The 25,844-nt window shown below is 38.5% G+C and overlaps 1 protein-coding gene across 10 annotated transcripts in view; it reads left to right on the top strand.

Annotated features, from left to right (window-relative positions):
- GRIP1 (glutamate receptor interacting protein 1) overlaps positions 1 to 25,844 on the top strand; it is a 587,313-nt gene that overhangs the window by 490,505 nt on the left and 70,964 nt on the right. For 5 of the 10 annotated variants that reach the window (XM_039865938.1, XM_039865934.1, XM_039865936.1 and 2 more), the window contains 6 exons: positions 6,029 to 6,176; positions 7,997 to 8,166; positions 13,795 to 13,950; positions 14,609 to 14,764; positions 24,055 to 24,241; positions 24,835 to 24,980. In XM_039865938.1, the coding sequence (XP_039721872.1) occupies positions 6,029 to 6,176; positions 7,997 to 8,166; positions 13,795 to 13,950; positions 14,609 to 14,764; positions 24,055 to 24,241; positions 24,835 to 24,980 (963 nt within the window). The remainder of the gene's footprint in view (positions 1 to 6,028; positions 6,177 to 7,996; positions 8,167 to 13,794; positions 13,951 to 14,608; positions 14,765 to 24,054; positions 24,242 to 24,834; positions 24,981 to 25,844) is intronic. The other 5 variants (XM_039865939.1, XM_039865944.1, XM_039865940.1 and 2 more) reach the window with 3 other exon arrangements.

Genomic DNA, 25,844 nt, shown 5'->3' with positions numbered 1-25,844 from the left:
TTAAACTTTTTGCTGCATCGGAATATTTTCCAAGTAGTGTATTTCAATATACAAAAATAAATTTTTTAAAGTTAAAAAATATTTTATCAGATCATCTGAAAAGGGTCAAAATTATTAGTGACATTATAGAATATCACTAATAAAATACTCTTAACTAATGGGTAAGGTGGAAAAACTCCCCAAGGTACTTTTTTCTGAAGAAATGTAAGGCAGACAAAACTCATATGACCATGCACAATCTTTCTGTCACCCCCTGGGAGGTTCTAATCAAGCCTTGGGCTCTGATTGAAATGCAGGGCTCCAAGTGGGAAAACTGATTAACAAAATAAAAAATCCAGAATGTTTCCCATGCAAACAGTCATCAGCGTATCTTAGGTAATTATGTAGCCCATAAATCAACACAGCATGCAGGGCCTTGGTCGTGGTGCAAATATCTTAATAACTGAGATGTCTTTAACCATGAATAATTTATATCTGCATGATCCATTTTTCTCAACCATGCTTCACTTCAGCAGGATGAACTAATCTTCTGACAGGGGATGGGCTCTTGATTATTTTTCCCTGATTTTTCTTCTGTTTATTGTTCTCATTTTGACACACGGCATTTTTTTATCTTGCACTTTCTTAAATGAGAGTGCCCCAATTCATCCACCCCGTCTGCTTGCCTTTTCTTTTCCTAGGCATCTTATTACACATTTTGGAATACAGCCAGGGCTTTCGGACTCCTGCTTTTCATAAGGCCCTCTGTGAATGGAATTGGGCGGCAGGTTAGGGAAATAGGCTTAATACCACAAGGCAGTATGAGCTTCTTGAAGTAGTTGTGGGGATACATTTATTATGGAGAGCAATTGCCGGAAAGGGCTAATGATCAATTAAACGTTAGCAGTTGTAGATCCCCTTCTGTGATGCAGAAAGTAACTGCCACATGGGTAACGCTGGAAAGCAGTACTCGCTAAAATAGTTTTGTCGTTTTCCTGGAGCCCATTAAAAGAAAGGCAGCTGAGAGACATTCAGAGCAAATTCTATCTCATCTAATACACTCATCCCAACCATTGCAGCTCACTATGCTCAGCCTCCTCAGATCCCCATAGGTCTCACTGTCACTGCCGTTCTCTTGACATGTACCAGAGATATTTGGTAATAATATTTGCCTTTCTATAGGCAGTCCTATTGCACAGTGAGCTTCAGCCACCTTCTGTGGATCTTTTGCCATGCTTGAGTAATCTTCCTAGAAACATGGACATAACATACCTAGTACATAATGCAATATTTTTATAAACACTTTGATTCTATTATATTAAAGATGTCATTGAGGGGGGATTGCAAACATTATGTGTCTTGCAGTTTTAAAAAAAAAAAGTAACTCCATAAGGTTCAACAAAATAAGTTTTCCTGGTGAAATCCAGGAGTCCTACCCTGCTCCCCTACCTTCTCGGCAAGGGATCCCAAGGGGTTACTAGAAAGAAGGAATAATACATTTTCTTCTTTGAGTCCCCAGTGTCTTCTCATGTTCCTGGTAGATAATTAAGACTCAATAAAAGCATTTTAAAATCAATGTCATTGCAAGAATGATGACTTAGCCTAGTGACTTGGAAAGGCCAGTTCTATGAGAACTGAGATGGGTGATCTTCCATCCTGGCAAGAATCGAGTTAAGCTTCTTCTGCCTCCTGATTGTGCATTAATCCTGCCACTGATTCATCTGCTGTCCAGAACTTTTGCGTCTGGTCTCAGTCAGGAATATAAAATGCCAGCATAGCAGGGTCTCATCACAGAACACCTTCCTAAATTGCCTATACCCAGCTTCTGTTGGAAACCTAAGTGAGAGGAAAGATTGATATCTAGGAAAGATGCCCAGAGAGACATCCAGCCTGTCCACCCTAGGATCTGTCTTTATATCAAGTTCATCATCACATTAGCTTGTCCCATTATAGAGACACCATCATTAATTTGCTTTTTAACCTTATGCCTCAACTTTGATAAAGGAACAGCCATTGGAAACCACTTCTGCATCCTATTATAGAAATGTGTTGAGGACATTACCCATTATATTCGTTAGTATCGTCTATATATAAAACCCATGGAAGAGATATCTTTTAGAACTCTCTGCTAGAAGAATCTTTAATTCCACCATAAGGACTCCTTTCTCCTTTCCAACAGTGGTAACTGCATATTTAACCATTTTTTTTTTAATTGTCCTGATTTCCAGAAGTTCAGAGTCATATTTTTTATGCAAAATTCACATAACATATAGTTAACCACTTTCGACTGTGCAAGTCAGCATCATATATAGTACATTTACAATGTTGTTTAACCATCACCTCTGTCTAGTTCCAAACCTTAAGCAGTCACCCCCTATTCTCATCTGCCCCAATCCCTGGCAACTACTAATCTGCTTTCTGTCTCTGTAGGTTTGCCTATAGTGCAGTCTTTTTGCAATTCTCTATTAACCCTTGTAGGCAAGGCCTTTGTAGATTCTTTTTCTTCCTTGTTATTTCTTTATGTTATATATTTTGTTTAAAATAAGCAGCCTCCAGATGTTTGTGGAAAGAAGTTGAGTGGAGAGCTATACAAATGAAGACCCTCCTTTTTACTACTCACCACCTTTCTCCACGCTACTCTGTGCCATGACCTGTATGGCCTACATTATGGGCTCTCGTGCCATCTGGCTCCAGTTGATTTTAGCTAATAATGAATCATGGCAGTTGGTCAGAGGGTGGGAGAATAGTGAGGTAGGGTGTTATTCCCTGGATTCCTCCCTGTGGATTCAGTGGGGCTGGCTGCATATTTTGACCGAAGGTCCCAGCTCCTATCAGGTAGCCCTCACCACATAGTCCTTTCTGAAACCTAGTTCCACTAACAGCTCAATCCTTTGCCTCTTCGGGCCTAATAGAGTATGCGGCCCTATTGCTTCTGGCTCCAAAGTATTACATTAGCTCTTGTAGTTTCCCACACTTTTAACCTGCCTACACCTTTCTAAATAGTTCCTTTATTAAACTCTCTTCAAATTATCCTAACTTGAGTGTACCGTCTATTTCCTGCTAGGACTCTGACTTAAATAAGAATATTCTACTTCGTGGTTCTGTTCAGCTGTCAGTCAATATGATTTAGTCAGAGTTTTCTGCAGATCAGCCAGTCTAGTAGATTCTCGTAGGGCCAAACAATGTCTTCTCCTAGGCACCCAGAGCATTCGCATCTCTTCATGGTTTTAAGGTGCAGGAACTTTGTTTATTTCTTGGGAGAGTAAACAGCCTGTGGAGATACGGTTTCAGGAATCCACACTTTCTCCGTGTTGTGGCTCTATGCACTTGTCTGCATGGTTGAAGATGGCTCACCACTTATGAGCCCACATTGCAACAGCAAGAAGTGAGAAATGAGGTAGAGGAGATATAACCATTCTTTTTAAGAGCACATCCAAAGGGGTCACTTCTCACTTCCCATTGGCTAGAACTTAGTCACAGGCGTGCACCTCACTGCAAATGAGGCTGGGAAATGTCCTTATCTGGGCAGCCATTTGCTCAGCTACAACTTAGGAAGCTTATTACTGAAGAAAGAAGGGAAGATGGGATACCAAGGAACAACTATCAGTTTGTCATTTGTAAGAGATTAAGTTAATAGTTAACAGAGAAACTTTATTACTTTTATTTTGTACACCAAATAAATTTATCTTTAGACACGATGAAATCATGTGGAAGGATATATGTGATTGTCACCTCACAAACTTAACTATTACAATGTAACAAATCTATAGAAAGTTACTTGGGAAATTAGTCCTGTGAAAATTAGTCCTTCTTAAGTTCCATAAAGATAATGTGAGAAAATGCCCTGCTAGGCCAGATTTTACATGAGGTTTGACCCGAGCATGAGATGAGCTTGCTAAGGCGCATGTATAAGGAGGACAGCAGACTTCTGGGATGGAGCTAGAGACATCAGGTAACTTGTGCTTGGGTTAGCAGCAGAACTTTGTTAGGGTTGAGAGGTGGGCAGAATCTACCCTCGGGATGGAAGGACAACTAAAACAAGCAGCAGGGACTGACCAGCATTTTTTCCAGGGGATCTCAGTTAAAGCAAATGAGGAGCTAACTGTTGTTAGCATGTATCCACAGGGACCACTCACTCTACAAACCCCTAAGTGAAGGAGAGTAAGGCAGGACCCAGGGCAGCACCAAGACCAAGTGAGGCACTAGAGAGAAACAAAGCAGGAATGGGGGGAGAAGGAAGAAAAGCTAGGATGTTGTCAATGGCCTTGGACAAGGGTCATTAACACAGCAAGGTGAGCAAGACCAGAGAGGAGCAGCCACTATGGAGTTAGGTTGCGAACTAACTCTGGGGAGTTACTAATAATATAATAGAAAAAGTATAGTCGTAAAGCTGCAGAACCAAAAAGTCCTCTTAGTAGAGTAAGCTATTATTGAGTCTCTACCCTGGAATTGACAGAAAGAGATACAGGCCTTAGAGGTTTCTTTACCATTTTTAGGACAATTATTTCAGTATCAACGATCATTTAAGAGACAGCACATACAAGAATCCTTACCCCTGAAATATGAATGTTGCTGGCATAAATGTTCTCTCTTTACCTTATTTAAGAAATATGTTGTTTAATTCCTAACTGAAATGGCTCTCTCCCATGGAACATTCAGCTTCCTGAGTCAGGGCATACTGCCTGAGCTTCAGCAATAGCAACACAGATTTCCTAGTTCACTATATCTGAGTGGTGCCTTTGTGATAAAGATGTACTTGCAGAAAGACAAAGTTGTATTAATGAAGTTGGAAACCCCAGAGCAGTAGAAAATTAGAAAAATATTTCAGAACAATATACAGTGTTAAAAAACAAGATAAGTCAGAGGCTTAAAATCTTAATATTTCAATAATAATATAATATTTTATGTAGCACTTTACGAATTACAAAATGTTTAACTACACATTTTCTCAATTTTATAGGTAAGCAAGCAGACTTAGAAAATTTTGGTAATTTGTCTAAGGTACTATGACCAAAATACTGTAAAAAGAAGAATTAAATGCAGATGTTTTAACTCAATGTCCAGGGTTCTTTCCCATATGACTGCTGCCTCTTCTGAGCTTTAAGAGATTTCATGAGTTTTCTCATTTGTTTGTGCTTTCATTCAACAACTATCCATTGCGTATCTCCTGTGTGCCAGTCATTATCCCAGGTACTGATGATGCTGTGGTCAACAAGTGGTCTGCCTTCATAGCAAGCCTACAGTCTAACAAAAGACAGAGGCGTGTAATGCAAACTGGCCATTATGAAACAGTGAGGTGTGTATTACAACAGCAGGAACATAGCAGGCTGTGGCCACATAAGAGAAAGGCATCTCACCAAACCATGAATCAGGAGGGGCTTCCCAGAGGGATTGATGTTTACACTGAATCCCCAAGGATGGGTAGAGAATTGAAGGAATAAAGAGTGTTCCAAAGCAAAAATAAAGCAAAAATATGTGAAGGCACTCCTAAGGGAGAGGTGACCCTAGATCAGCTTCAAAATAAGGAAAGAACCAATGGATTTACAAATTCAACTAGGTGTGCACGTTTTTACTATTTGGCTAGCTGGAGACATTATCCATTCGTCCATCCATCCATCCTTCCATCCATTCTCCTTCCCACTCTCCCTCCCTCTTTCCCTTTCTCCCTTCCTTCCTTCCTTTCTTCCAACCATCTATCATCCATACGTAGTCGGTACTAAGATTTTTATTGAATTAATTAATTTAAAAAATATTTATTGAGAGACATGGTAGGTGCCAGGCACACTATATCAAGTGATATAGAGAGCATAAAATACATAGACATTATCCCAACTGACATAAAGCTGAATACAAGCTGGACAGAACAGGTGTCCTAAGAGATGCCCTAAGAAATTACCACTGGCCGTAGGGATGATATATGAAGGAAAATCTAAATTTTGGTGATAAAATCAATAACCACTATTTACTGAACAGTCTTCATTTTTTTCTGTATGTCTGTTTCCTAATTTTTTTTATTTTGTTTTGTTTTCTGAAATTTGTTCTTCCATAGATTCCGTGGCAACAGCATCCGGGCCACTACTAGTTGAAGTTGCCAAAACTCCTGGTGCCAGCCTTGGGGTTGCCCTAACTACCTCGATGTGCTGTAACAAACAGGTCATTGTCATAGACAAAATCAAATCTGCGAGTATTGCAGACAGGTGAGTGTCATAGGAAGTGCCGACTTTTCAAAACTGCATGTGTGTTAAAAAACACACACACGTGTAATACACATACACATGCACATGATAAAAAACAGCTCTCCTGCCAATTTATACAAGTTTGAATTAGAAAACAAGTTCGTGTTCTAGGGCTTAAAAATTCGCTTATCTTATCAGACATCCTGTCATGTAACATCGTCTCATCCAGATGTTTGGCATCGTCCTTATGAATGGGGGAAAAAAAGTCAAACAACTGAGCAAGTTTTCTTACTGTGTCCTAGGATGATATACTGTTCTTAATGTAGGGTGGCTAAGCAGATCTTTATTATGTTTCATGCAGAGAAGTTATGAGTTTTCCTGAATTATGAACAATTAAATCCTGCCACCATAAAATCTTACTCCTTTTTTCTTAAATAAATAAAACAATATTTTTTTTAAATCACACACTCTTTAAAGAAAGGTCCTAGTGTTATAGTGTGTTAATCTTAGGGTTTCACCATCTTTAAGAATACCTGAAAACTTCATTCATTTCCTATGACACTGAAAACCGAAGTCCTTTTTTCTGAATTCTTTTTCCCAATCAATATTTTAGACTTACAAGTTATTAAAAGGGGGACAAAAAAGATGACCTTACCACCTAATAAATTATTTTATAGCTCCTGGTAAACAACAACAACAATAACAACAACAACAACAAAAACACCTCCCATAGCTGAAGCACTCCAAGTGCATCCACATGGAATTATAGTTTTAGATGGAAGGGATGAGTTGAAATGATTTTCTTGAACAGTAGACTGTTCTCACTGTGGAAATTTTTAGATATACTCGAATGCCCAGTCTGCCCTGCATGTCTCTAGCCCCCTTCTGCATACGCCCTCGCCATGCCTGGTAAACCTCCAACTGTGACGCAGTGACCAGCAGCAACCCCTGTAGTGGTCAGTCTTCAGCTCCACTGTGGTCTTACCCTACCTGCAAACCTTTATCGGTGATGGCCACTGATCCAGGGGTGTTCTCCAGTTCCATAGTGCAGGATGCTTTAATTTTCTCCCTCTGTTTTTTCCCATTCCGCAGGGGGTAACCAGTTTAAGGAGCTGTCCACTTGACTGGTACGTCGGGATGCTGACTGCTGTGTTTGCTTTTCTCAACTCATCCAGTAGCCAGTCTCTTGAGTTCAGCAAGATGTAGCAGCTAGCCCCTCCCCACCCCCAGCTTTCCCCTTCTCTCACGCAGGCCTTGTTTTATTATTCATTTGACTCCTACATAATTTCCATCATCATCGAGAGCTTTTGTACTAACGTTTAACTCCAGAATAACAAAATGAAACGCAATAATAGAGAACCGGAGATCTGGGAGCTTGTGTGAAAGGGTTCTGAGAAAGCATTAGTTGACTCTTCCCCCAAGTTATTCCCATTCACACATAAAATAGTTGTAAATGCCCCTATTCTAACTCTGTCAGTCACATCTTGACATTCTGAATATTTACCAACTCAATTTTAAAAACCTAAGAGGGAAAAACCACAGAAAAAAGTCAAGGGGAAACATTTTTACTCTTCTTCCCTCCTCTGCTGTTCACGTCCCCTCAACTTTCGTCACAAAGGACGAGAGGAAAACATTTCCTTGAATTTTTCTTTATTTTCTACAAGGTTTTACATTCCTGTTCATAGGTACTTAACATTTGACAAGCGATGTTTCCTATAACACTCAAACTTTTCCTTTTTTTAAGTAAATGAAAACTGTAAAATTTTTAACTGTGAAGGACATAAAAGTCATATTCCAAAAGAAAGGCACCTGACCATACTGAGCTTTTCTCCCTTCCACAGATGTGGTGCACTGCACGTGGGAGATCACATCCTGTCCATCGATGGAACCAGCATGGAGTACTGTACGCTAGCAGAAGCAACCCAGTTCCTGGCAAACACCACGGACCAGGTCAAGCTTGAGATTCTTCCCCATCATCAGACCCGCCTGGCTCTTAAGGGACCTGACCATGGTGAGAGGATCTGTCTGGTTAAATCAGTCTTCTTGCAGTCATTGCTTCCTCCGGCCCAATTAGAAAGCAGAAAGCCAATGAATTTAATTCTGCCTTTATCATTGCTTTTGAAAACTGCAGGTTATTTTTCTTTGCTCTCCTTTGTTTTTTAAATCCCTTTTCCCAAGCCACATGTCATTTACTTGACACCCCCAAATTGAGGAAACATTGTTTAAGAATGTTTTAGAGAATTTTAGGCTAATACTAATTGATACTTTAAAAAAAAAAAAAAAGCCTTTGTGTACATTGAGAGTGGAAAGAAGGAAAATAATTTCACTTCCTATTATTTATATTGAATTTCCACTCTACTTGAAAGAGAATGAAGGCCAGTAGTAAAACTTTCATTTTTAAAAAATAGTTGGAAATTGTGTATTAATAGAATAAATATTCCCTTCAAATATTTTGGGGAACAAATAGTTATACGAAGGGTTGACTTTCTCTATATTTTGTCTGTTTGCCATCATAATGTATTTCTTAGGATGGAGAACAACCTTTCTAACCACGTATCTTTCTTGAGAGAATCATAATATTTGACTGCATTTTTCAGTAACAAGTGTCAGCTGAGGGAATCTACACTGTCACTGTCTTGAAGCTCACAGATATGTTTGCTGAATATTTATATACCATTCACCTAGGCATCTGTAAACAAAACTTGGTGCAAAAACCAAAAATACTTTAAGACCAAAATCAAATGAAGAAAGACTCTTCAGTGGGGTCTTTGTTTCAGCTCCTCCTCCCTCCTTTTTCTTAAACCAAGTGCCCTCCTTTTTTAATTCCTTGAAATCAATTCCTTGAAGCCTCGCTGGCACTCACGAGGTGTCCTAGAGGTGAAGAATGCATTTCTGTATGTTTAGAGAAAGAAAACAATTTTCTCTGGAACTGAAATTTTGCTTATGAGGAGGTCATTTGTGTTATGTGTCTCCCATCTTCTAAAACACACTGCGCTTTTCCACAATTTGAAAAAAAAAACGAAAACAAAAACAAGAGAGGGCAGATCATTTTCAGACTGAATGAGTCAGCTGGATACAACCTTTTTTAATTAAATGGAGCTTAGACAGCCCCAGAGCTAATGAAAATCTCTAGTACAGCATTACCTTTATCAGATTTTAATTTCACACATTGGAGTAGAGAAATGATGCAGCATAGGCAAATTATGAAAAGAAATTCTGCCTCATTTGAGTAGAAATGATATAGACCTCTAGGAGGGTGCAGTCTATGGGAATGCATACCATCCCTGTCAGAGGCTACATGGGCCTTTCTCACCAGCACACTGGCTAAGAGGAGAAATTTCTAGAACTGTAAGTTTCTTCTGAATTAATCTGAAATTGTCATTGGATGTGGAGCACAGTAGGTATAAGAATGCACACTGTGTAGTGCTTTTTCACCATGGGATTTTGCTTAGTAAATTCTGGTGTTGGCGAATCGGAAATGTTTAACAGACCCTCTAAAAATGTCACCGTCTTTAGCAACCTCGTTTTTCTCCATTTAATTTGCCCTATATACAAATCATAAATAATTCAAATAGTTTCCAACTCATGAAATAATAAATATTTTTACCTGCCAAGACAATGATAAAATGCCTTTATATACTAAAATGTATGGAGACCAAGAACAGTTTTTTTCCCTCACTGTGGAAAATGTAATGTCATTTATGATTTTTCAGAGAACTGGTAATTTAAGTAATTCTAACTTCTAACCCTATCATCCACTTTTGCTGAAAACTGTTCACCCTTTTCTTTACCTAGCATGCAAACATCTCCCTACATATTACATTAAAATCAGATTTGCCCAAATTTTGCCTAGCAACAAAGCATTCACCACAGTGTTTTCACGAAATATAGAAATGGGCATACCAACTAGGAACAAGAGACTAACTGTGCCTTTTGCTGGAAGGTAGCAGTATTTAAAAAGCCAACAAGAATGAGTTTTCATTGAGCTTAGACATCGTTTCCACTGAGCATCTTTGGGAGACATAATCATAACTGAAGGAAACTGAGACTTTGGAAAAGAAAATGTGGGCAGAATTATGAGGTTTGATACATTCAGCACCAGGAAGACTTCCATTCATGAGCTCTAGGAGCAACCACCTTAGTTGCTGTTGCCTGCACCCTCAGACATCCCGGACAAAGCAAAAGGGTGCAATCAAAGAGGAGAACAAACAAAAGCGCCCTCCATGCCAGAGGCTGCTTAAGACTTCAGCAGTGATGTTACTATGGAATGATGGGAAAAGTATTATTTTTTTCACTTGCTGCTTATTCATCTGTAACAAAGGACTTAGGAATAACCATATTAAGAGCAGTGTAGTGTGAGGGTTGGGGACAGAGCCTCTAGAGTCAGAATTCCAGAGCTTTATTTGTGGTTCCACCTTTTGGGACCTTATGCAAGTTATCCAACTTTTCTATCCCTCAGTTTCTTCATCTATAAAACAGGAAATATAATAATATCTACCTCATAGATATATTGGGAACATATAACTGAGATAATTCATGAGAGGCCTCGTGTCTGGTATATAGCAAATGCTCAGTAAAAATTGGCTATTATTATTGGGACCGTTAAATGGGAGAAATGTGTGTGAATGTTCTTTGGAAAATGAACGAATGTGACAAAAATGTAACATCTTAGTTTTAAACTCTTGAAATACTTCTCTAATATGTGAATATCAAGTACACCACCATAAAACAGAATAGATTTGGAGTGTGTATTCAAAATAGGAAGTAGCTGTCTTCTCTGGCTTACATTATTTGTCAAATAACTTTTGTATTCATTATCCATGGCATGCAATTTTGTGCATTACTATATCTTTTTTGTCTCTTAATTATTTCATATGTATGAACACTTGGTTCCCAATAATACTGCAAAGTCAAGGTTAAGGGAATGGTGACTTACATTTAACCTGTTTGCAATAATTGGCACCATGCTAGGCACACAATAGGTGATTGATAATATCTACCTTATGTATTTATGAACTGGGCTTGACAGTTCCAAAAAATGCCCAGTAATTTTCTAAGCATTCTATAAAGAACTGGATAAAAAAGTAAGTGTAGAATTCTGAAGTCCACTCACTATACTTCATTCGAAACACAGACAATACTTTGCTAAGAGTGCAATTGAGTAGCCATGAGTGTAGATTAATCAGACCCAGCAATGATTGCATCTTGCCATAAAAAGTCTTCATGTACATCCCAAAGTAGAATGAGGATGATGAAAGAGAATCCGTTATGGACTTTCTTTGCAATACTCTTTATCAAGGAAAATGCTGCCGTTGTGTGGACATGGACACTCTGGCTGATATTCCGATTTATTCATACATTCATTCATTCATCAGTCAATATGTACTAGGCATTGTTCAAGTTGCTATAATATATCTAGTGAGAAAGCAAAGTAGATTCCTATTCTCATGGAATTCTAGTATAAAGTGATAAACATTGAAGATCCATGAAAAGAAGCCATTTCAGACAGTATTAAGTGCTATGAAGAATATAAAACAGTAATGGAATAGTGTGGCACAGGTCAGCCACTTAAGCCACAGAGATTAGTGACAACTTCTCTGAAGAGGTGGCACCTCAGCTGAGACCTGACTGATGAGAATGAGCCAGCCATACAAACAACTGGGAGAAGAATATTATAGGTGGAAAGAAAAGCAAGTACAAATGTTCTGAGACTGAAAGGAGACTGGCTTGTGTTAAGAACAAATATAAGTCCAGTGTGGCTGAAACAGTCAATGATGAGGAAAGTGATAGGGATGGAGCTGGAAAGATAAGTAGGAGTAACCTTTAATTCTCTTCATAATTGTAACCCATTGTAGTAAGTTAAATGGGAGTGATGTAATCTAACTCATGTATTTAAAAGATCGCCCTAACTGTATTGTGGCTATCCAAAAGTTGATATGTAGGAGATGAATCAAGGAGCCAAGTCTGAGGGTGTGGCAGTGATCTAGGTGAAGGAGATGGCAGCTTAAAACTAGAATAGCGATGAGGGACATGGACTCCAAACTAGAAACAGCAGCAGAGTAGAACGAAAAGGCCGGAAGTTTTAGGGCTACAAAATTACAGTGGCTATGAAAGTGTTCTGCAGATTTCTGAGATATTCTCTAAATTTAAATGTTCCACGTGTTCCAAATTTGTTGTATGAGAGATACATCTATTTCCGTTAAAAGAAAGTAGGTAGAAAGAGAAAGTAGGCAGAATCAATATTACTAATAATAGTTCACTTGGTTTTATTCTGTGTACCAGCACTGTGCCAAGCACCTATGTGCAGTCGTCTTATGGGATAGATGCTTTCATGATCTCCATTTGACATATGAGGAAACTGAGGCTTAGGGAGACTGAGTAACTGGCCAAGGACATAATAGAGAAGAAGAACTGGAGCCAGAGTAGAAACCGAGGTCAGCCTCTGCCCACAGAGATCTGTCTGTGCTAGAGCTTTTGTTCCATATACTGTCTCGCTCCAGAAAGGCCACAAAGTGGCTAGTGAGGCTCACATCTAAGATGGTAAAACAAGCTCTCATCAACCTAATCCTCCTTTAAATACTTACAGAGTATTTGACCTCCCTACATGAATAACTGCTCTTAAATAATTCACATGTAAGGCATCTAACATTAGAATCATGACAGGAGAAGGTGATATAAGTTCGTATGTTATTGTTATATGAAAAATTTCATATCAGACATAGTAACAAACATAATATTGGTCATACTTTACAACACTGGGTAGAAAATCAAATTTAAACAATGTTGAAATTAGAATGGGAACACAATATACATTTTTAAAAATAATGAGGATTATAAAATTTTTAAATAAACTTTATTAAAATTTTATGGCATCTCAAGGAAATATAAGAACATGTGAAATAGTTCAAGAATTAAAATGAATCTCTTTCAAATGAAAATACATTTTTTCAAAAATACAAAACAATATTAAATATGTTGAGACTCTTATCTTCTCCTTGTTAGGATAAGATTCTGATACTGATAGATGATTAGAGTAGTGTATTGTTGAGAAAAATCAAGTCCAAGTGATGGATCGTAGCATAATTAAAACGTCAGAGTGGTAAATTGTGATGTGTGACCAGTAAACCACTGAATCATGAACCCATGTGATTTATTGTTTCTTCTTTTTTTTTTATTTCCTCAAAACAAGTGCTACTAACTAGCCAAGATTTGCAAATCTTTAATTTCTAATTGTGTGCCATAAATCTTTATGGGATTGACTTTTAAGTTTAAAAAAAAATGTTTTTAATCTCTGCTGTGAAGCACAGGGGGAGATTGGAAATTGATTCAGTAGACATTTTAAAAAGTGGGGGAAATGGGCTGGGGAAAGACAGGCATTATTCTTGGGAAGATGAAAGTTTCCCTCCCTGATGTTAATCATCTGTTTTGCTGACCACTGAGAAAAGGGCAAAGCCAGGAAGATTTCCTTACTTCCTTCTTTTTTTTTTTTTGCAAGTGGCTTTCGTTTTTGTTTTTGTTTTTGTTTTTGTTTTTTTGGTTACACTTTTTATTCATGCAATTCAGTTACTTTTTCCTCTTTTTTGGTTCTTTGTTTGTCTGTTTGTTCTTCTTATTTTCCATCATCACTTCATATGGGCAGTGAAAATTCAGAGGAGCGACAGGCAACTTACCTGGGATTCCTGGGCCAGCAACCACTGCAGCCTTCACACCTACCATCACTGTAATATGCACCATCCTGACCTTTGCAGAGTGCCAGCCCTGACATTCCCGAAAGCGCCTCCTCCAAACAGCCCTCGTAATGTTCCAGGCTTTTTCCTCCCGGTCTTTTACTTAAATTATGTTTTTCTCCTTCCTTCCTCATCTGATTCATACCATATTTGGCTTCATGGGTGTTTTGTGCTTCTTTTCGTAGTAGCAACTTATCATTTCTGACATCTCTTAAGTCGTTTTCTTTTCCATCAGAAAGCATTTAGGAAAGGATGCAGATGTTCAGGATGCTTTATATGTGGTCAGGAAATAACAATGTAGAATATTATACAGTGTACAGTGTTCTCGGATCTTGTTTGTGTATGTGGAATCACTTGTGAAATTCATGCCAGAATATATCTATGAAAATGAGATTATGTATCTGATGCATTGTGTTGTTTATGGAGAAACTTGTTTTAATGTTTGGAGATTCATTTGTTTGTTTAAGTAAAATTCCTAGAGCTTTTCTGTATTCTATTGTGCTTATGAGGCGCATCATGCTGCTCCTCAGGCGTTTGCAGGCACTTGCAACTCCGATTCTAAAGCGCTGTCTCCATGGCTTCTGCAACGGTCTCTGTCTTGTTGGGGTACCTAATAGCCATTGCTGTGTATCAAGTGTGTCTTTCTGGGCTGTTATGGATTGGCAAGTGTGGCAGGCTCATACCCCACCTGAGAATGCTCTGTGCCAAGTCTTCACTCTCTTACAGCAGCTTTGGTGTCTTCATCCTTCTCTCCTACCTCCATGAGTGCATACAGCCTGAGTTCCCTGAACATGGGGACTTTACCTCGAAGCCTCTACTCTACTAGCCCACGTGGAACCATGATGAGGAGGAGACTGAAAAAGAAAGACTTCAAAAGCTCACGTAAGTGAAATAGTAGCCAGTGTCCTTTGGCCTGGAGAAAACGTGGTCAGGTTAGAGTCTTTGATATACAGAAGCCTATGGGAAGAGTATTTAGAGCCAACATGATCAGGTAGATGCTAAGTGGCTCTGTGCCAAAGACCTTTGAAATGATGTCCATTATATGTATGATATTGATTACAGGGAATACGATTTCAGACTGAATTAGTTTGCTCATACTGCCTTTGCCTACAACTCTTTATTTGAAACTTTTTCTTGCTCCTTTGGTTTAATAAGGGACTCAAAGATGTGATTTTTTTTTTAATTTAAAACTCCTTTTTTATATTCTGGGTAACTTTAGACATGAAACCTTTGTTCTTAGTTTCTTATTCTCTCTAAAGCAATTTATTTTGAAAACTATGTCCCCTTTTAATAAATATAAGAATCTCACTTATTTGTTTAACATTATTATAAATTTCACATTAAATTATATTTCAGGATCCTTCCCCTTCCAAAAACCAATGATAAGTTTGAACATGCCTTTTCAAACTATACCTCATTCACTAAGATTCAAGTACTTTCCCCAGGAACCTACCCATTGAGAATCACTGCTGTAACATGTATTTCTGTTGCTCATTACAGCCATAGGAAGATCAGAAGGATGCTTATCCTTATACCCAGCACCGTAAAGTCTAGGAATTTTAACTATGATTCTTGGAAGTATGGGACATCTAAGCACAGTATAGACTTGGCAAGACTAGGAAGATGTGGTCGGCTACTTGATTTTGGATAGCAGGTTGTACATGTGAGGGGGAAGAAACTGTAAATGAATGCATTAACAGGGAAGAAACACAAATTTTTCTTCTCTGTCAGGGAAGATCATAATCTCTCATTACCATCACATAAGTTTTGGAGGAAGAGAACACCTATCTTTCCAACCAGATCTAATCATAGTCTAGAATGTGAGTGTTTTTTGTTCTATATGTCCCTATCAATGAGCATGATTATGATTCCTACCCAGAAGCTCAAAGAGGATGTGGTCTCTTCCCGTGTTTACCATAAGAATTAAATAAGGAATACCCTTAAGTTACTCAAATAAAACCAAACCCAGATATTTCAAAGCTGATAGTAAAGAGAGAATGTTCTTGTGAGAAGAGGTGGTTAAGCCTGTTGGTGCTTCAGCTTATTTGCCAGAGATTCATCTTTGCAGGTGGATGTGTCACTAATCCCGCCAGTGCCACCATCAGTGTAGGAGACTAGCTGTCGCCCACACTGGGAAATGGTCTTTTCATGTTACAAGGACCTGAAGATTTCCTTACAAAGAAAACCATTGGTGTGGCGTAAACCTTTAATATTGTGGTGTATTCATGATTTGACTTGCATATTCAAATATAAGTGATTGTCATCTTTAGTATATGTACATGATAGTAAATTTGAAATTAGGAAAGTAGAAGGAAGTTTGAATTTAGTCAAAATGAGGACAAGGAGCTTCTAAAATCTCACATGTTTCTTAGCTGACACTTGAGTAGATTATTTACTCTTGGAAGAAACTAGCTGAAGGCAGTATATTGAACTGGACACAAGCATAGACTCTGGAACCAGGCTGCATGGGTTCTCATGCCAGCATCATTAGTTTCGAGCTGTAGGACCTTAAGCAAGTTTCTTAATCTCTCTATTAATTTGTTTTCTTATCTTAAAAATGGAGGTAATTATAATATTTACTTCATTAGGTAATTGTGAAGATTATATGAGAGAGAGAGAGGATAAAAGAGAGAGAGAGAGAGAGAGTGAGAGAGTATTCTCACCACCAAAAGGGACACACAGGGCAAGAAATACACTCTAGACTATGAAATTAGTACTATAATTATATATTTATGGTTACATAATTATTTATAGAGAGAACAACACTTGATAAATGGTAAGTACTATTTAATTCTTAGCAATTTTGAATAGTTTAAGTGTTAGCTGTTATTATGCCTGAATCTGAATTGTCATGTATGAAACTCTATTGACATTGTTCTCAAATTGATGCGTTTTTTATAGTGGTTACACTTTGGCATAATACATAGGTCTTGAGTCTTCCATATAATGCCTCCAGGGTCTGTGGCAGAAATTTGTATATGAATTTTTTTACATATAATAGCTTCACGTGTAGCACTCCTCACTGACAGAAACAGGCTAACAGCCCTCTGCAGGGAAGAGCAATTAAAATGAATTCATTAATGTTTGTACTTCTGCTTCAATGGTTAAACATTTGTTTGTATTATGTAAGACTCGCTATGTTGATTAAGGACATTAGTGATTAAGTGAATGGTAATGTTTGCTTATCTCGGGTTGATATTTACGCATCTTGAATTTTGTAGTATGAAACAAAGCTGAGGCCACATTTTCACTGATATCCATAACCAACTCATAAATTCTCTCTTAAATTAGCACATTATTCTCCAACATTAGTAGAAATATAAACACAAACCTGGTTGAAGAAATTTCTAGTTATTTGCCTTTGCTGTAGACATTAGCCACTGCAGAACTACTTTTCTTCTTCTTTTTTTTTTTTTTTTTTTTTGCTCAAGTTTAAAATGGTCACATTAGATGTAAAGGTCTTCACAAGTAACTGCTAATAAAGGTTTTATTGCCACTCTCACTACACCATGGTATATTTCCACCACTTTATTTATGTCTTTATTCTGTGCCACCATTTGCTGCCCCCTTTTTCATATTTATGTTTCTATAGCAACCACGCCATTTGTATGGATGGTGAATCATGGCAAAGTCACAAATAAGGATAAAAAGTCTCTTTGCTGTATTGGTGATGAGCTGAGGCCTGAACTTGCAAAACAAAAAGAATGTTTCTAGTATAAAGGAAGGACATGGCTAGAAGAGAATAAAATCTTCTCATATAAATATGAAAACATTCTGTACCATCCACCAGAGGGGAAAATATAGGGAGTCTGTGACAACATGTTATAAGCATTAAAACAGGAAGTGCTGTGTTTGTTTCACAAGGACGATGATGAGTATCACCAGCACTAGGCTTTGAGGAGTGTCACAAAGCTCTGAGAGTGTTGCAGAGCCACGTAACAGAGGGACCCCACTTGTCACCTCTTTTGGAATCTTAATTACCTTTTCCCTGCAGCCTGAGCTGCCCCTTGTTTCTCCTGAAGAGGCCAAGTCTCCTAGGACCCCGTCATCCCCCAGTGGTGGAGACATGACAGCAGTGGATTTAGCTAGTTACCCCTGCTTTCTTCTTCCTGCTCTCATACACGGAACCAGCGTAGAGACTCTGCCTGTTCCCAGTCTGCCTGAGGTGCAACAAAGAGTACAAGTTAGAACACATTTCTAGAGTAGTCTTTGCCTCTTTTTGTCATCGTCACTTCCTCCTAGGGAGGGCAACATTGAAAAAAGCTAAAAGGAAGAGAATGCAAAAAAACTAACAACTTTTATCCCTTCAACCGACCCCTGAAAAAAAGAACAGAAGACATCTAATGCTACGCTTTTGATACCTAATGGTACACTTTTATAAGAGACCATGCACAGAGCCTTCGCAGGAGATAGCTTGAAGTCTGCCCCACACTAGACCCCATATGTAGAGGGGACCTGTTAGCCACCTGCACTGTGCCCCTAAACTGGATCACGTGATAGCCAATGTGTTGGTTCCAAAACAGGTCAACCCTAAATGTGGGCCACTTTAATGAGATAGAGGTCTTAAATTATAGGAACAAATAATCACAAACATGGTGTATTAATAAATCTTTGAGGTCCTTTGCTCTCTATACTTGTATATACTTTTCATATCTGACAGTAAAACTCACTGCCTTCTTCTAAATGAAGGAAACATTTGGCTGGTTTTTAAACTTTAGGAGTTAAAGAGCTATCTCTGGTTCTCCTCCCTTACTTACACTAGGAAAGACAAAAATTGAGAAAAACACAGGGGCATTTCCTGCAAACCCGAATTATTGTGAACTGAACCCTCCAAGTGTGAATGGGAACGGGACAGAGCAGGTGCAAGGCCTGAACACAACCTTGGCACACACCAGTTAGCAGTATTCAAACAGCATGTCGGCAGTGTAGTCATTTCTGTCTTCACCTGTGAGTAGAATTGGGCATGTCTCAGGCCAGTGCCTTGCAGGGGCATTTGTTACTGGAGAGAGAATCCATTATACAAAATTTTAAACTACAAGATTATAATTCATAAATCACCTTTATTTTCTCCTGCTGGTTGACCACATTAATAAAGTAGGATAATCAAGCTCATCTTTTTCTCTTCCCAGTAATGTTGGTTGTTTTTCCTTCTGGCTCATCATCTTAAATCTACAATTTATCTTTTTCATAGCTGGTAATAATGTTCAGGACTTTAATGCCTGTGGGTAATCAGTACATACATTTCAAATGAAATTTTACTATTTCAAAGAATAGATTCCAATACATCAGAGGACTTTCAGAGTTCATTGTAAAATCTTAGGTTATTTAATATAATCCTATATTTATTAGATAAATTATAACTTCACATAATTATAAAACCAATGTTTAATACATTTTTAATCCTGAATTAAATTTCCTAATAATTTTTATCACCTCAACTTGCCTCTAGATAGAGCTTATAAATTTAATGATCCCACAGTGAGTTGGTACTTATATCTGTGTTCAAAACCTCCTACAGAATGAAATTTTTTATCTTCTCTAACTTCCGAAAAATATAGCAAGGTTTTCCTTTAAGAAGGTTTTCACTATATCTAACCCAAACCTCTTATTACTATTAAATTGACTATTTCTTGATTCTTTCTTAGTGGCGATGGTAATCAGCTGACTTAAAAGTTCAAAATAGTTTTCAATAGTTTAGCGGTTCAAAAATCTATACCAAATTGAGATTGCAAATGGAAAATATATATATATTAATGTGAACCTAAAGAAAGATTCACAGAAAGTATCCTCATTGAAGTCTAAAAAGCTTCACCAGAAGTGGAAGTAATCTGCCAAATAGATGATATTCTAATATTATATTCCTGTCTGCTGTTAGTATAACTGGAAAGAAATGCAACTCTCAGATCCTTACTGACAGGAAATAGTATCTTCGAGTGGTTTCGTGCCACCAATAACAAAATGTATAATCTGGAGAGCAATCAAAATACAGTAAACATCAACAAAGGCACCCTAGAAAATGTGTGATAGTCCGTGTGTCAGACTTTGGAATTGTAGGTCACTACCTATAAAAGTTAGGGTTGGAGGCTACCTTTACTCTCCACTGTAGGCTCCTTTAATCCATTGACATTAACCCTGCTGAGACAGAGCAATAGTGGTGCTTCTTTAGAATAAGTACACTCTTCCTTTCTCTTTTGAAACAAATGATCCACCTCACCATCCTCTGCCATGTCAGCTGCAGTGCTGGAATAATCTACACCATAGAAAAATTTGGGTCCCAAAGAACAAGAACGACTTCTAGTTCCTTAACTTAGCAGAATCTACATGTTGGTTCAAAAAAGGAAAATGTGGATGATATCACAAAATGTAATTCATTCCTCATTTATTTAGCATTCACTGAATGTTCCAGGCACTGGAATCTCAGAGATGAAAAGATCTGGTCCAATTCTTAAAGAACTCGGTGTCAAGTAGAGAGGCAGACAGGCAAATAAAAACCTGATAAATGCTGAAATAGGATCATGTGTTAGAAATCTCAAAATGTAGAAAAGTAAGTACATAATTCTGCCTGGATAAGGCAGAGAAAGGGAAAGCCCAGGGTAAGCACTAAGGGGCAGAGGGCATGGTATATATGAAGACAGACATGAAAGCAGGGCCTGGAGCACATGGCACATGAAGGGAGCATAGAAGAACATGAAACTGGACTGGATGGGCAGGAGAAAATGAATTCGTGAAGAGTTCTGTGTGTTCTGCTGGAACTTGAAGATGTTGTTCCATGGGGAACAGGGAACCATGGAAAGATTCTAAACTGAGGGATGGCCTTCACATATTAGAAAAGCCACTCTGACAGCAATTTGGAAGCTGTTAGCATGAAACAAAAGATAGGGACACTATTTGGAAGTCTAAATAGTAATCTAGGTTAGCAATAATGAGGCTCTACTCCGGGAGAATAGATAAATGGGACCTCATCATGAAGAGAAAGTTAATCTGGCAATAATATCTAGATAGCATTTGGCATGACAGAACCCAGAAACACGTATATTAGAATAATTAAAGTAAAAAGTAAAGAAAGCCTGAATTAAGACATTGACAGTAAGTGTGGAAAGGGGGATTTATACAAAATTAATTGAATTTCAGACAATGAGGTGTTGTGAGTCAAAGGCTACTTTGAAATTTCAAGTCTTAAGGACTATAAGCAAAATAGTCCCTTAAAATTGGTAGTGGCAGTGAGAAAGAGAAGGCGATTAACTCAATTTTGAAAGTGCTGAGTTTGAGGAATCAATGAGACATCAGTGTGGTTGGGATATCCATCAGTTCAGAAATTCATCACTGGAGAGATACTAGAGAGGTGGATATAAAAAGATACATGCAGAGATCATATTTTAGAAGCATTGGAAGTGAATGAAGGAAAGAACGAGAGTAAAAAAGTCTTAGGGCAGAACTACAGGCAACTCTATGTTTGAAGTGCAGAGAAAACAAAAGAACTGGGAGGGCTGAAAAGGTAAGAAACCAAGAACCAAGATTCATCGAAACCAGAGAGCAATTTCAAGAAGAAAAGAGTAATTCCCAAAGCCAGTTGCTGCAAAGTGGTTAGAACAGATGAGGCTATTCATTTTGGCAATCAGGAAGTCATCAGTGAGAACAGTTTCAGGAAAGGGTGAAGGGAGACACTAAAGTTTAAGCAGTTTCAGAATCAGTATGAATCCTAGAGAGAGGCCAGAAAGCTAGGGGAGTGAGTAGGAAAGTTGGAAAAAGTGGCAAGAAAATTTTTTATGGCACAAAATCACAGAAGGAGTGGAAAGGAATAGTATCAAATGCTAAAAGGAAGAGTTAGCCTTGCAAAAGAAAGATACATCCTCCTGAAGCAGAAAAAAAGGATGCGGGGGCGTTGGGGGGAGAGAACAGATGATGATACAGAGAAATCAAGGTTGAAAACAATGTAGTTTAAGGAACTCGTGTCAAATGGTTGGATCTTTTCAGTCTTTTAGGAAATGAAAGAAAGAGTAAAATTTGACCCTGAAAAGGGTAGAAATGTCTGAGACAGATCCTGTGAGGAATCAAATAAGGTGCCATAATATTACTCAGCAAAAGATTCCAGAGCCCCATAAAGAATAATGTGAAATTGTCACGACTTTCTCTAACAGCCCCAGCAACTTAGTAACAGCAGTAAGTTGACTGGGCATTGCCAAAGAGCACAGAGTATTAGAGTATAGAAAATCACATGAGGTTTAGAAATCTCTGATACTAGCAGATACATCATCGAAGTGGTCCACGGGTCCATATAGAGTTTGGAGGGAAATGATGGTAGTAAAAGGCAATGGGTAAAGATGGTGGCTTTCAAACTGCATTTACCAGATTCCCCTATGAGGGAAGAGGAGGCCTTTGGGGTCTCCCATCCCTACCTCAACTGCAGTAGCTCTATTTCTATCTGAAATATAAAGGTATTCTTTTATGCTCGAATTTCAAAGGGGAAAAAATCTGTTGCTATAAATATTGTTTGAAAACCACTATACTAGGAGATAAGTGAGAGAAAGTGGGACTGGAAGTCATAAAGAGGAGCAAATTAGATTGTAGGGACTGGGAGAGATGGCTATGTGATCAACAAGGAGGATTCAGATATTGAGATCCTGGAGCTCTACTACCCATTTTGAAGGAAGATGGGGTCCACTGTAGGGTTCTGCTGGCAGAAAGCTGAAGTAGGGTGGAATTGCTAGTAACCTGCACTGAGAGAGCTGAAGAACCATAAATCCAGCACATTAGATTATGACCATGATATTAAGATGCTAAAAACAAGGAAAAGCCACAGATTAGAGGAGCTAGATTAAGAGCCAAGTCCTGAAGCCAGTGAGGAAAAGGAGTAGGGAGGCATTGTAAACATAGAAAATTATGGGCTTGAAGATGAGACAAAGTAGAATAAGTACAGAATATGGAACTTTAAGTAGGAGTGGTTTAAAGTAGAGGAAGGAGAGGAGGGAGGGACAAATGGACAGAAGGAAAGAAAGGAAGGGAGGGAAGGAGGGAGGGAGAGAGAGAGAGCATGAGTGGGGGTTGGGGGAAGGGAGGAAAGAAGGAAGGAAGGAAGGAAGGAAAAGAAAAAAGAGTGAGTAAGAAAGAAAGAAAGAGTAAGAAAGGAGAAAAGAAAAAAGTAAGAGAGAGAGAGAAAAATAATGAACTGCATATGGGGAGAAAGGAGCATTAGAAACTCTTCTCTCTCCTTGCTCCATGCAAGGAGATGGAAAGAAAATAGCTTCTGATTGGATAGGGGTTTGAGATATATGGTATCATCAGGTTTCAGTTAAAAAGTAAGAGGACCAGAAGACCCTTTGTGGAGGAAGTGAGAGTCCAGATAGGACCCTGCAGACAGAGCTCTTGCTCAAAGAAAGCAAAGGAGGCACAGGTCCCCGGGGAGAGAGACATCCATCCAGGTGTGGAGCAGCCCTTTCATGACCTGGGTTGGGGGTAGAAACAAGACAGAGATGTGTGCCTGGGAGCTTAGAAGAATCTCAGAAGAGATGAAATAAGAGACAGCAAGGAAGCTGCAGTGGGAAAGAACAAGGAGTGAAGAGACCCAATTTGGGAGGAGGAGGAATGTAGCATTTAAATGGTGCCATCACACCGATGCAGTGCTAGATTAAGGTTGATGACCAGCACGTCTTCACCACTCCAGGAACCGGACTTAGATATTTCTTCAAAGCTAGGGGTCAGGTTATTTGTAAAAAGCTTAAAGTTTAGGCACAGATGGCTAACGTGGAAAACAAAAACAAACAAACAAACAAAAAACAACCATTAGCCCAACCCCTTTTTCCTGGGTAGGAAAGAGATCAATGACTTATACCAAGGTCACCCAGCCAGTTGGTTACTCAGTGGTAGAACCAGGACCAGAACTCAAGTACCCTGACCCTGAGGCCATCTTCTTCCCACAGCTCCTACAACTGTCCCTAATATGGGGGGTGTGTAGAGGAAGGAGGCTACACTGATATTGTGACTGAAATGTGACAAGTACAGGGAGAGTCACTTATCTTGTTCCACTCTGGCTAAACATTTTGCTAGAAGGCCAAAATATAACCTCCCACCATTGCCAATGAGCTTTTTCTCAGAAACATGATCTATTTCAGGAATGCTGGTATTCCTGGTGCTTGCTTCAACCTAGTCATTCTTTTTTGTATTTGTCCCTCTAGTGTCTTTAGCTTCCAGCACAGTAGGCTTGGCTGGGCAGGTTGTTCACACAGAAACCACAGAGGTTGTGCTGACAGCAGATCCTGTCACAGGATTTGGGATCCAACTGCAGGGCAGTGTATTTGCCACAGAGACTCTCTCTTCTCCACCTCTGATTTCCTATATTGAAGCTGACAGCCCGGCAGAGAGGTGAGACACTGTCTTTCACAACATCTTTATCTGCTCTGCATTTCTTGTGCTGGCTATCTTTGGACAGCTAATAAATTATGGAACAGTGCTCAATGCAGGAAATGTAAGATGTAATAAATTCTCTGTTCTGACAATAAAATGTTATGTTTTTTTTATCAGTTTTGAGAAGAATAATGAGCCTGGATGCCTTTATCCAACAAATTTTTGTCCATCGGGGACTAGAGGCTACACTAATTAAAAAGGAAAATAAAATGTATAAAAAAAATTCTAAGTTCAAACTTTAATAATTTCTTTGCCATGGGGGAATGTACATTCATCATTACTATATATTGGTTCAGTTCATGTTATATCAATACCACAGTGTTGCATTATTAATTACTTGTCTGGGATACTTCGAGATTCCCTTGCTCACATTTGTAGCCATGAGATGCAAGAGTGCAAGACATTGCAATTGACCTAATATAATTCCCATGGCATTGAATAAATAAGACCAAATGATTATGACATTTTGCAAGAATCAAACGAAGCAGATTTGGTAACTTAAACTTATAATTATTTACTCTACAACCTCTAATGTGTCATTCTAAATTTAGATGTGGAGTACTACAGATTGGAGACAGAGTGATGGCCATTAATGGAATTCCAACTGAAGACAGCACCTTTGAGGAAGCCAATCAGCTCCTTCGAGACTCTTCAATCACGAGCAAGGTCACACTGGAAATTGAGTTCGATGTAGCAGGTATGATTGTATACTCTCAAGTCAGCTGCAGAGTCAGGAGTGGACTGCATGTGAATTATATGTATTATGTGGCAGAAGGAAAACTTTTTATATACTGAACATGTTTTCGTTTTGGAGATTTGGGGTGTCATTTTGAATTGAGCATTTTTGTTGTATTATTCCTTAAAATGTCACCACAAGAACAGTTGAAAATAAATGTGACAAAATAAATAAGTAATAGCCACTATAAAAGTGATAAAAAAAAAAATCATTCAGGCTTTAGGCTTCCTGACTTTCCCCTGTATGCTAGAGAAAACATATTCTTCAGTCACACAGACAAGCAAAGCCTCTCTTTGACCCTTTCCACTACAAAGAACATAAGAAGGTTTAGAGAGGAACAATGAAAACTCGTTAGATGGATTTATACAAGCCCAGTAGATAACTATTTGCTCTCTAGTATTAAAGAGAAATTGAACCGCGCACTTGTTAAAAATGACAAGAACAACTTTATTCAAGACTATTGCAAGAGAGATCAAGACTTGCAATAAGAAAGAGAGATTGAACTCAACTCCAAAAAATGCAAAAAGCAAAGAGAGCCAGGAATTCATAGCCAACAGGCAAAGTGAGAGTGAGGGAATCATTGGATGGAAAATTACTAAGAGGAACTTGATTTGACAGTAACAGTGGATTATAATTTAATTGTATATTCAAGGGTGGAGGGATTCTCCGTAAATTGATTTAGCAGGAGACTTGCCAAAATGGCTCAGCAGGCCAAAGTCTAGGCCAAGGACAAGTCAAGACGAGGGCCCAGAGGAGCTTGACTTAAGTTTGGTCCTGAAGGTAGTCCTCATTAGCTATGCAAATTTTAGGGGATGGCGCTAGTTC

The sequence above is a fragment of the Pteropus medius genome, unplaced genomic scaffold (genome assembly GCF_902729225.1).
Source record: "Pteropus medius unplaced genomic scaffold, Ma_sr-lr_union100, whole genome shotgun sequence".
NCBI classification, from domain to species: domain Eukaryota; kingdom Metazoa; phylum Chordata; class Mammalia; order Chiroptera; family Pteropodidae; genus Pteropus; species Pteropus medius.
The sequence above is the reverse complement of the archived record's forward strand: the minus strand, read 5'-3'. Positions and strand labels throughout refer to the sequence as shown.